Consider the following 12161-nt stretch of genomic DNA (forward strand, 5'->3'; position numbering starts at 1 on the left):
CTTTGGTCACGTAGTGACTCACTCATTCTTTGGTCACGTAGTGACTCACTCATTCTTTGGTCACGTAGTGACTCACTCATTCTTTGGTCACGTAGTGACTCACTCATTCTTTGGTTATGTAGTGACTCACTCATTGCTGATTGAAATGCTTATTTCATGATACGTTTTTCAGTTATATTGTCCAGACCTATCAATCAATCAATCAATCAATCAATCAATCAATCAATCAATCAATCAATCAATCAATCAATCAATCAATCAATCAATCAATCAATTAAGTTTATTTGTACTTACAGTGTAAAAACGCAAAGTCTTACCAAGTGTTATTGGTCTGGACTAGAGTCTAGTGCAAGTCTATTAGTACACTAAGATAAAACTAAGTTACTAATACATTCAGCTTATATGCACCATAAATCTGGAACCAACTTCCAGAAAACTGTAAAACAACTGAAACACTGAGTGCCTTTAAATCTCGACTAAAAACCCACCTGTTTAGAGTTGTATTCGAAACGTAATCAATTACAAATTTAGTGATGGCACTTGACTTATTGTAATGTTTTGATTGTTGATTCTATGTGGCATGACTTTGTGTTTTTGTGTTTGTTATGATGTAAAGCACTTTGAAATGCCTTGCTGCTGAAATGTGGTATACAAATACAATTTGATTTGATCTGATTTATGTCCAGCAACATATAGAAGCTCATGTGAAGTCAATAGATCCTTAAAATTGATTAAAAGTTTTTGTTCCATTGGCAGATTATTTTCACTTATAACTAAATATTTTTCCCATATTATAAGTGAAATCATCTGAAAATGCAACCAGCACATTTCATCAATATTAAGGAATTATTGACTTAAAAGAAGCTGATATATCTTGTTGAAAAGTTACTTATAGGTTAGTTTCGTCTTACTTTAAGTTTAGTGAGATATTTGCACTAGAAATTGGACCAAAAGTAGATTTTGTGGTTTGCAATGTGCTAGAATTATCCAACATGAAATGAACCTGCATGTCCGGGTCCATCAGGTTGCTGGTGGAGTTCCCTGCCACCGGGGGGGCTGTGACCTCCTGGCACTTCCAGACGGTGCGTCTGGTCCGATACGTGTCCAGCTGGGACTACTTTGTGGGCGTGTGTGAGGTGGCCTTCTGCCTCTTCATCCTCTACTACGTTGTGGAGGAAGTTCTGGAAATCCACATCCACCGGCTGCACTACTTCAAGAGCATGTGGAACTGCCTTGACATTCTGATCGTTGTGGTTCGTATCAAAGGTTCATCTTAACAATTAATCCAGTTGAAATCATATTAATCCAATTTAATTATTTTATTTTCATTGTAGTTGAGTGTTGTGGCCATTATTATGAACATAACCAGAACAGCCATGGCCCGAAACTTGCTGAGCGGCTTGTTGGAGAACTACATGGCTCACCCCAGCTTTGAGCCTCTGGCCAGCCTCCAGGCCCAGTTCAACAACCTGGCAGCTGTTATTGTGTTTTTCTCCTGGGTCAAGGTACAAATCCTCCTCCTGCAATTCAGCTTTACTCTAAAAATGCCCATATTAACTGGAGATACACCCATCTGATATGAGTAGCTGTACCAGTCCCCATATTTATAAAAAAAAGGTTAGAGATTGAGTATCGGTGACAGTGTATGTCTGATTTTGTTTAAACTGTGAGAACTAGAAGAAATACAGTGTAAACTAATCAGATATTTATTTAAAACAATTTTAAGGATCCATACTGCATCAAATTCCATCAGTTTATATTTAAACAAAAATAGGTTTGTGCAAAAAATTCTGAAATTTGAATTCTGAGGCCAGCTTAGCTGCCTGGCATTTTCTATATTAAAAACAACTATTCAAAATATAAATTTACAAAAATATTAAGCAGACTAAAATTGAGTTTTGGGCATATTCAATCATTCAAAATCCTCTGCATTAGGAATTTTGAATAATTTTTTTGCTGCATGTCTTATTTATTTTAATTAGAATACCTAATTGCATCTTCTGAACCTTTCTTTTTTTCCATTTTCTTTATTTTTTATTTTAGATTGGCTGTTTTTTGTCTGAACACATTAAAGTTGTTTTGTTTTTACATGTTTGACTAAACTTAAGCTATTTGTTTAAGTGTGCAGAGTTATCAAATAAATTTATAAGTCTGTGAATTTATGTCTGTATTTAAAAAACAGAAACATTTTAAGTTAATTCAACTCTGTTTTTCTGTATCGGATCTGTATTGGCTGACATACCAAACCACAGATATCGGTATCGGAAGTGAAAAAGGTTGATCTGTGCTTTCCTTATTCTAACGTCCCGTTCTTCACCTCCACCAGCTGTTTAAGTTCATCAACTTCAATAAGACCATGAGTCAGCTGTCCACCACCATGTCCCGCTGCGCCAAAGACCTCACCGGGTTCGCCATCATGTTCTTCATCATCTTCCTGGCGTATGCACAGCTCGCCTACTTGGTGTTTGGGACACAAGTCAATGATTTCAGCACTTTCCAAGCCAGCGTGTAAGAAAAACAGTTTCATCTCACAAATCCAGCAGCATTTCATTTGAGACACGTTTCTGTTTTATTTAGGTCTGATGTTTTGTGTTTTGCGTAGATTCACTCAGTTCCGCATCATTCTGGGAGACTTTGACTTCTCAGAGATTGAGGAGGCAAACCCAGTGCTCGGACCTGTTTATTTTACAACATTTGTCTTCTTTATTTTCTTTATATTAATGGTAAGTGAAGCTTACACATGGCTTTAACGTATTACTGTGAGAGCGACAGAACCAAAACATTTTTGTCCGTACAGAACATGTTCCTGGCTATCATCAATGACACCTACTCTGAGGTGAAGGCAGACATGTCCCAGCAGAGGTGTGAGATGGAAATGACTGACCTCATCAAGAAGGTATCAAACTAAAATGCATATTTATCTCGTTTTATTTTAAGTCCCTGTTTCTAGCATAAATGCAAGATACAGTATTTTGTATTAGTTTTGTCATGATTTTTGTCTTTTGTTTATCCAGAATTGTGGGTTTCTGTTTGTTTTTTACTTGTATATGAAAAGGTAAAAAAATACTGAAATAAATAATACATTCAAAGGAATCAACAGATATGGCAAGACCTTTACAACAATACTAATAAACTAAATACGACACAGAGTGACAGATAATGAGAACATTATCTGCGTTTCCACTACAAATGTGTGCATAACTTTGTTGATATTCCGCTAATGTTGAAAAAATATAATTTTATGATTGCGGTGTTTCCACTAAATAAGAAATGTAGTTAAATTCACACGTGAATTTAATAAGTCATTAAAAAACAACTACTTCCTGTCATCTTCTTTGTCATTTCCACCAGTAGTAACATCCTGTTGTTGATCATGTGACTTGTGTGATGCGAAAAAATGTTTCCTTTGCAGTTTTGCAGAATACAATAATTTCGATACAGCTGAAAAAGCACTTCATATTAGCACCAACAAATGTTAGTCTTTTCAAAATTGACATGCTTTCATTAAGCAAATTTAATTTCATAATTCCAATTTGTGCAATTATATGGTCAATGGGCAGCTAATGACTGAAATGCTGAATACTGAAGATGAAAAGGAGGTAAAAGCATGCAGTGTAAGCCAGTGGGACTTGTTCCAAATCAACCGTATGAGCGTGTTTATTTAAAGATGTAATTATTTAAAGTTGTAATTCAGTTCGTTTCCTCCCTGCAGGGCTGCAACAAAGCTTTGATGAAGTTAAGACTGAAGAAAACACCGGTGGACAAAATCTCTAGTGGTTTGCAACAAGCGAGCAGTAAAATGAACTTTGATGAGCTGCGTCAGGATCTTAAAGGGTGACTGAGAGCCTCGCATCAGTGACGCTAGTTTCTGCATGCATACAGCTTGTCACTCATGTGGTCTGTGTTTTTATCTGGTTCAGAAAGGGCCACACAGACGCAGAGATTCAGGCCATCTTTGCTAAATACGATCAGGTCGGCGACCCGGAACTGACGGAGCATGAACACCAGCAGATGAGAGACGACTTGGAGAAAGAGAGAGTGAGAGACGAAGCGAACGCCTGCTTCCTTTGGGATGAGGAAAAACAACAGCTGCACACTGCAAAAACACAAAATCTTATCAAGTAGTTTTGGTCTTGTTTCAAGTGTTAATATCTTATTATACTTGAAATTAGAAAAAACTAACAAGTAACTTTTCAGCAAGACAAAGGAGCTGGGCTGAAGTAAATAATTCCTTGTATTGTTAAAATACTTTTTCCATTAGGAGATTATTTCGCTTATAACAAGACATTTTCCCATGATATAAGTGAAATAATCTGCCAATGACATTACTGGTAGTTTTTCATCAACAGTAAGGAATTACTTGTCTTAAAACAAGTTCCTATATCTTACTGAATAGTTACTGGTAAGTTAGTTTGTCTCATTTTAAGTGTATTTGCAGCAGAAACCAGTCCAGAAGTACCTGGTAAGATTTTTCTGCTTTTTGTCGTGCAGACACTCAGTGTGTTTCTGCTCATATGCTAGGAGGACTTGGAGCTGGAGCGAAATTCGCTGACCCGACCCAGCAGCGGGCGCAGCTTCCCTCGCACGCAGGACGACTCGGAGGAGGACGATGATGAAGACTCGGGTCACAGTTCCCGTCGGCGCGGCAGCAGCTCAGGCGGCGTCTCATACGAAGAGTTTCAAGTGTATGCAGATCAGTCCGCCCGCTGGCTTAAACACTGCTCTGAGTAACGTTGTTCTTTAAGCAAATGGCTTTATACTCCGGTTAATGATCAATCCACTGCTAAATTAGTTGATGATTATTTCAATAATTGATTCATTGTGATTAATCTGATTAATCGTTTCAACCCTAAAGAAGGCATTCTTGAGGGAGTCCAGAGTTGGTTTTCTGGGGGGGAAAAACGTGAATTTAGTGAAGAATCAGTAGACAAACCAGAGATGAAAGCAAGACTGCAAACCTTCGACCGAATGACAGAAGGATCGCCTCCCTGTTTCCAAAAGGTTCTCAGTTCTTTTGGAACCAGATCAAAGAGTTTTAAATAAGAGTTTCACACATTCAGGCTTTAATTTGGTCTTTAGAGTTGAAATAAATTTGTGTCATCTGCATAGAAATGTAATTTAGACGCATATGAGAAGATGATTTGACCAAGTGGGAGTCATCTAACAACATAGCCCTGAGGTACTCCGTTACTGATTGGTATCGATGGTGACAAACTTGTTTCCTAAAACTAAAACCATCAGATTGAGTCCTGATGCCGTTTCATAAAAACACAAACTGAATCTGGATCCTTTGGGTTTTCTAGGCTGGTGAGGCGAGTGGACCAGATGGAGCACTCCTTCGGCAGCATCGTGTCAAAGATCGACGCTGTCATAGTGAAGCTGGAGGGAATGGAGCGAGCTAAGCTGAAAAGAAGAGACGTGTTGGGCCGGCTGCTGGACAGAGTCATGGAGGTGAGAAGCACCAGATTGTGTTTGATACTTCAGGCTCCTCATTTTAGAAAAATAGCCCTAAAAACCAAACTTTTCGACAAACAAATCTTAAGCTAATGTTAGCGGAGCCAAAAAATTTTTTTAGCATTTTTGCTAACTGTAAACGTTTTGCACTCTTAGCTTCCCTTAAATAATTTTTTCTGGATAAATTCTGAAACCCTGCCTTACTTGGCTGTTTTGTAAACTTTCAATTCAGTTTTTAATTTATTTTCCTGAAACGTATAAATGTCTTAAATCAGGTACAAATGGAAGCTCTGAACAGAAAATATACAACTTCATAGTACAGCTGCAGCTAATAGTTATTTTTGTAATTGATTAATTAAGTAATTGGATTTTTCAAAAACTGGCACATTCTGCAGATTTTTTATTTAATCACTTAATCCTATTTCTAAAATGTTAAAAATAATTAAAATATACAAGTAAATAAACAATTCAGCTCCTGTTTTTACAGCTGTATGTGTGCTGTTCTTTCAGCAAATGTCCTTTTTTTGAGTCTATACATTTCAGTTAACAATTAACCAATTACAAAATTAGTTGAGGATTATTTCAATAAACAATTAATCGTGATTAATCGTTCTAGCTGTCCCCAGTTGTTTTTTTATTTTTACAGGAATTGAACCAGGTGGAGCTAGAACTGCCACTTTAGGAGTCCTGAGTAGAACATAATTACAGACAAATAGCTTTTTTAATCTTAAGTGCAAATGTTTACATTTTTGCACATTTTCTGGTTTAATTACAGCTTTAAGTGAGCTGTTCTTTCAGAAAATTGACTCTTTTGATCCTGTTTACTGCTAATTAATGATTAATTGATAACTAAATTAGTTGACGATTATTTCAGTAATTGATTAATCATGATTAATAATTTTTTAATAATTGATTCAGCCCTACCTAATAGACTTTTTGCTGAATTTGAACCACTTGAAGCTAAAACTGCAACTTGAGGAGTTCTGTGTAGAATATATTTACAGGCTAATTATTACAGACAATTATTCCAATAGTCAGTTAATCATGATTAATTTGATTAATCGTTTCAGCCCTACTTAATGGATAATTTTTCTGTCTTTCAGGACGAGCGTTTGGGCCGCGACACGGACGTCCACAGGGAGCAGACGGAGCGACTGGTGAGGGAGGAGCTGGAGCGCTGGGAGTCAGACGACTTGGGTTCGCAGGTCAGCCACACTCCGGTCGGCCCGCGGGCCCGTCCTCCGTCCTCCCTGTCCACGGACGGCCTCGATGCCAGCTCAAACGGAGCCGTCCACGTCTAAACACCCGACATGTTCAGAATTACCCCTATCCGGAAAAGACACTACTGGGAAAAAAAAACAAAAAAAAACATGGAGATTTTTCAGAGAAAATTTGCTCCTGAAGGTGTTTAATTTGCTAGAGACAGAATCTGTCCAATCAAAAAGCTTTATCCTGATGAGAGAAGATGATGAAGTCTAACTGCAGGCTTATTCTGTGTATGGAAAATACCCACCTGCTTTTTAACGCTGCGGCCACACAACACGTCATATTTACTCAGCCTCTGCTCATCACCTAAGTTTGAGTTAATCAGCTTATGATTTCATTATGATACATATTGTAACTTAAAACAAACTTCAACTTGGAGTGCGAACAGTGTTCACAGGAAGCCTGTGCATTTATTTTTATTGCCTTAAAATCTCTCTTGATTGACAATCTCTTTGTTTTTAATCTGTTTTGCCAAATAAATCTTAATATTAAAAAAGTCTGATTTTTATTTTCTTGTTCAACAAGCTCACAACATTTATTTCTTTGGAATGATTCAATCTGGAGTTAAAAAGCTAATCATATAATTTTTTATCTCCTCTATGTGATGGACTGACATATGACTTTACTCTCGTATTATGACTATTTTTATCGTATTATTACGACTTTATTCTCATAATATCACTTCGTTCTCGTCCAATATTATGACTTTATTCTTGTGATTTCAATAAATCAATCAAGTTGATTTGTACAGCACATTTCAGCAACAAGGCAGTTGAACGTCCTTTACATCATAAAAACACAAAAATACAAAGTCATAAAAACACAATACAGTTACTAATTAGAAACCAGTAACAAATGTTACATTTTGTGGAGTTCCATCATCAAAACACCTCAGATATGTTGGTCAATATTCCATTTATTATGGTTCAAAAGCAACTCTAAGAGTTTAATATTTTTCATAATACTGTCATTATTCATTTGATTATGTTAAGAAGAAAAACTGTAACATAAAAAATCAGAAGCAGAAAAGGATGCACATACTTTTTCACAGAACTTTGTATCTCCTAAAATCTGCTATTTTCCAGAATCTGCTGGTCAGAGTGAAATCCAGCAGTGTTTGTTTAGTTAAATCATGACTAGTTTTCCTCCATGTTGACACATTATTCTCTTTAGATGTAATTTCTAGCTTCCCAGACGTTCGGACAGAGCCAAGCATTTTATTTATCGCTTCTTTATGGAAACGTGTGCTCACATGTAGGAGAGTATAAATCCTAAAATGTTACGTTTTAATTCAGGTGAACTTCCTGATGTAGCGCAGCTTCAGGTAGGCGACGAAGAGGAACACCACCGTCATAACAGTCAACGCCACGTGGTTTTCCCACAATCCCCAGGAGCTGTACTCTATCCCCAGGTAGTCCAGGTACTGCTCACCTGTACACCTGGAGGAACACGGCTCTGCTTGGTAACTGGATCAGAGGAGGATCTGTGACCCAGGAAGGATCACGAATCCTCGGTGGTTTACTCACATCTGGCCCGCTGCGCTCACACCGCAGCCCGCCGTTGTTGCAGACATGTTGGCTTTCTGGGTCGGCGGCTCCTCGCAGAAATTCAAACCCACAAACTCGTTGATCTTCAAGGCCTGAATGTGGATGACATTTAGACGTTGATATCAAGAGTGAAAAAAGGTTTGCCTCCTTCCTGATTTCTATTTTTTTCTGTTGTTAAACAGGATTTTGCTCAACAACCTCCTTCCCTCAGTTAGAGCATCAACTGAGGGATGCTCTAACTGAGAGCTCTTTGTAATGGAAACTGGCTGAGTTTCTGCTAATGTTGAAAGCAGAATATTTCAACATTATTGAAATAATGTTAAAATATTCCACAATTTTGCAACTGCGGTGTTTGCATTACATAAGAAGTTAAAATAAGTTTGTTCACGCGATAAGTCCTTAAAAATCGTGGTAGTGACGGATGTAAACAGTTACTTGAGCCCTCATCATCTATCAGAGGAGATGTCAACGGCTCATTCAGGGACTGGAGCGACAAGCCCTGCCTACTTGGGACAGACTATGTTTGTGGCGTTTCGGGGAAATTGTAGATGTTGATTTTACAGAAGAGCTTTGGATTCAACACATTAGAATGATATACAACTTTTTATGAACGGTGTGATGCTGTGAGAGCTCTGGTGGAAAAACATAAACAAACCTTCATTCTCCTACTACTTCCTGTCATCTTCTTTCTCGTTTCTGTCAGTAGTAACATCTGGCTGTCAATCATGTGACTCGTGATGCGAAAAAGTGTTGCCATTGCAGTTTTGCAAAATATATTTCTATACAGCTGAAAAACCTCATCCTAGTGCTAAAACATTTAATCTTCTAAACTGGTTTCCTTTTAAGCAAATTTATTTTAATAATTCCAATTTGCACAGTTTTATGGTTCATGGAAAACACTGCTGATGAACATCTGTATGGCAGACTGGACCAAAACCAGAACCAGAATTGTATCAAATACTTATTTCCTGCAAAGAAAATCTCCAAAATTAATTATTAAAAATTATACAAGGTGATTTTCCAAATTTAGTTTTAGATTTCTGTCTCCCAGGTGAGATGTAGCTACCGGTACAAAACAAAAAGATTGCATTATATAGGAACATATATAGGAGATTTAATATTTAGATTTTTCTATATAAGCATAAACCACATATGTGTTTATACATTACATATATGATACATGTATTATATGATATATTATATATTCATGAAATATATTTAAATATGGCAAAATATGCAAATGATTGACACTTTCTATATACTGTGATATAGTAACATGATTATATGATGATTATAACTCTGAGCAACACTGCACTTAGTAAACGTGTCAAACATGAAAATGTTTAAAATTAGTTTGAAGGAAAAACTTTCTATCCTGTTGGTTTTCCTCTGCTCACACTTACTGCGAAGCCATATCGAGGAATGCTGAAGTACTTCAGCCAAGCCAGCCAGTCCACGATGCTGGGAAGGTTCACCAGCAGACCGGAGAAAATCTGCAAACACGGATCAACATGCAGAGACTTCAGGACGCTTTTCCACAGGAAAAAGGAATTGAGTTACATATTCCTAATATTGCATAAAAAACCATAGAGATTAAATTAAAAATATGTAGAATGTGCAAGTTTTTAGCCAAATAATCAATTAATTGTCAGAAAAATCAATTACTAAAATAATTGCAAGTTCCAGCCTTCAAATTTTCAGAAAAGTGGTTAAATGTGGTTGTTTTTAATCGAGCATCGACAGTATTCTCACCATCATGAAGACAAACGTTATGGTCATGAAGATGTTGGCGAGAGCGACGACGCTCTGATTGGCTGAGATGGCCATGGTCATGGCTGTGGCCGTGTACGCCACCAGGGTCACTGTGAAGGTGAAGGTGAGAAAAGCTTCCACTGTGGACTTCAGCCCTGAGGAGGCAGGACATCGTCTAAGTTTTCCTTCAGAAACAACAGAGATCTGCTGATCAAGAACATTTTTACCGATCAAAAAGTAGACGACCACACTGAAGATAACAGAGGTGACGGTTCGCATGGCGAGGTCACAGAGGATTTTAGATAGGAAGTACACAGATACTCTGTAGTAGCCACTGATGTACTCATGCCTGTGACAAGATGGCAGATTTTAAGAGTCCAAAACTTTCAGCCATGGATGTTTTGTCTTCCTGCAGGACGACATACACAAACAGGTTCCTCTCTGTGATGAAGAGCTCGGCTGCAGACACGGTGCTGAAGCACTGGTTGGTCGTGATGAAGAAGAGCGCGCCCATCCTGCAGGGAACAACAAACCACAACGGATCTCTTTCTGGAACAAATCTGTACTTTTACAAAGGTTTTATTGTCTAGGTCAGTGTTTTTCATAGTGGGGGCCACCAGGAAGTGCTGGGGGGAGGAAAGATGAGAGAAAAATGGAAAATAATTTTTTATAAATGTAATCTATTTCTCAGTCATTATTATAAAATATAAGTTAAAATAACTCATTGAAGATGGAGACAGAAAACAGAAATAGCCTTTATTGTCCCACAGAAAACTTTATTAGCCATGCTCATCTTTTCTGATTGGCTGCCGGTATGGAAATGGAAAAGTTTCTGATGAGAAAAAGACAGAAAGAAACTTCCTGCTGCTCAAAACCTTAACTCTGAAGATAAAATAACACTTGATGGAATTAATATGAAAAAGTTGCATTTTTTTATCAACAAAAGGGATTGTGGTGGAAATTTTTTATCTGGTAGTATATTCAAAATTAGATACATTATCCCAACACAACTCATTGCAAATAAAATCAGCATTTATTCAAATGAATGCAGTAATTATTCAATAGTAAATAGAAGTGAGAAAATAATGTAAAATTCAATATTTCTTTACATATTTTGTAGCATTGTTTGCAGTTTTAACCTTTTAAATCTGTTAGATTTGCAGAAAATAATGTGCTGTGACCACAAGGGGGCACCAAATGGGATGTAATGTTTAGAAACTAACCTGGACTTTAAAGTACATTTCAACTTTACCAGTCAAAAACCATATGTGAAAACTTTAGACCAGTATTACATTATTTATATGTCTTGTGTTTATTGCAGCTGCAGTTTTAAATATTTATCTGCTGACTGAGCAAAACAGTTATTATAAATCCAGAGTGAATCATCTCCATGAACTGCCTTTTCTGCATTTTGAGTCTGGCTGTGAAGAATCTCTGTAAATAGGAACTGTGGGGAAAGTCTAAACCTGATTCTCTGCAGACTCTCTTGAAATTATTTGCTTTTCTGACCTGTTTTGAAGACCACTCTGATCATCTTGGACTGTAAAGAAAATGGCTCCTACAACGAGGGCAAGGAAAACATTGACTCCCACCTGAGAACAGAAAGAAACCAAAATCCATAGTTCCATCAATTACTGAAAGCAGAAAAGGCCCAGAACATGACTGTTGGTATGATATTCTCTTCTGAAAGGCTGTGTTAGTTTTACACCAGATGACACCAAGACCTTCCAGAAAGTCCCACTTTTGTCTCATAAGTCCACAGAATATTTCCTCTAAAGTTTAGGTGACCATCATGGTGTTTTCTGGGAAATATGAAATGGATCTTTATGTTTTTCAGCAGTGGTTTTGGTCTTAGAACTCTCTATAGTCAGTGCTATATTGTCCAGTCAGTCTTTCTTATTGTTGAATCATGAACACGATGCCAACATGGTATGTAGTGGAAGCCAATGCTAAAGCGCTAATTTCAACCAATTTGAAACCAACTGAGCATCTATTGACCACATCATTGCACAATTTAACATTTCGAAAATAAATCCAATAAAGTTTTTGGCACTTTGGTGAGGTGTGTTTTTTTTTTTTTTTTTTTTTTTTGGCTTTTTCAAAATTTTCATTGGAAAACCTTTTTTTGAGAATATATGGGTT

At 37.2% G+C, this 12161-nt stretch overlaps 2 protein-coding genes across 3 annotated transcripts in view; one reads left to right on the forward strand and one right to left on the reverse strand.

The window, feature by feature from the left end:
• The window catches only part of pkd2 (polycystic kidney disease 2), a 20486-nt gene extending 13270 nt beyond the window's left edge, over nucleotides 1-7216 (forward strand). The window contains exons 6-15 of one of the 2 annotated variants that reach the window (XM_015037613.1): nucleotides 1025-1253; nucleotides 1335-1505; nucleotides 2327-2508; nucleotides 2603-2723; nucleotides 2798-2896; nucleotides 3713-3834; nucleotides 3921-4038; nucleotides 4525-4685; nucleotides 5304-5451; nucleotides 6558-7216. In XM_015037613.1, coding sequence (XP_014893099.1) covers nucleotides 1025-1253; nucleotides 1335-1505; nucleotides 2327-2508; nucleotides 2603-2723; nucleotides 2798-2896; nucleotides 3713-3834; nucleotides 3921-4038; nucleotides 4525-4685; nucleotides 5304-5451; nucleotides 6558-6755 — 1549 coding nt within the window. In that variant the 3' untranslated portion in view covers nucleotides 6756-7216. Of the gene's footprint in view, nucleotides 1-1024; nucleotides 1254-1334; nucleotides 1506-2326; nucleotides 2509-2602; nucleotides 2724-2797; nucleotides 2897-3712; nucleotides 3835-3920; nucleotides 4039-4521; nucleotides 4686-5303; nucleotides 5452-6557 lie in introns of both variants that reach the window. The other variant, XM_015037612.1, reaches the window with a different exon arrangement.
• Nucleotides 7217-7558: 342 nt separating this feature from the next.
• Nucleotides 7559-12161, reverse strand: part of LOC106950623 (ATP-binding cassette sub-family G member 2) — a 16999-nt gene continuing 12396 nt past the window's right edge. The window contains 7 exon segments of the mRNA XM_074527697.1: nucleotides 7559-8159; nucleotides 8247-8359; nucleotides 9671-9760; nucleotides 10020-10174; nucleotides 10247-10368; nucleotides 10445-10534; nucleotides 11529-11611. Of these exon segments, the coding sequence (XP_074383798.1) occupies nucleotides 8012-8159; nucleotides 8247-8359; nucleotides 9671-9760; nucleotides 10020-10174; nucleotides 10247-10368; nucleotides 10445-10534; nucleotides 11529-11611 (801 nt within the window). The 3' untranslated portion in view covers nucleotides 7559-8011.

This window comes from Poecilia latipinna, unplaced genomic scaffold (genome assembly GCF_001443285.1).
Source record: "Poecilia latipinna isolate Pla-1442-1.1 unplaced genomic scaffold, P_latipinna-1.0 Scaffold412, whole genome shotgun sequence".
Classification (NCBI taxonomy): Eukaryota; Metazoa; Chordata; class Actinopteri; order Cyprinodontiformes; family Poeciliidae; genus Poecilia; species Poecilia latipinna.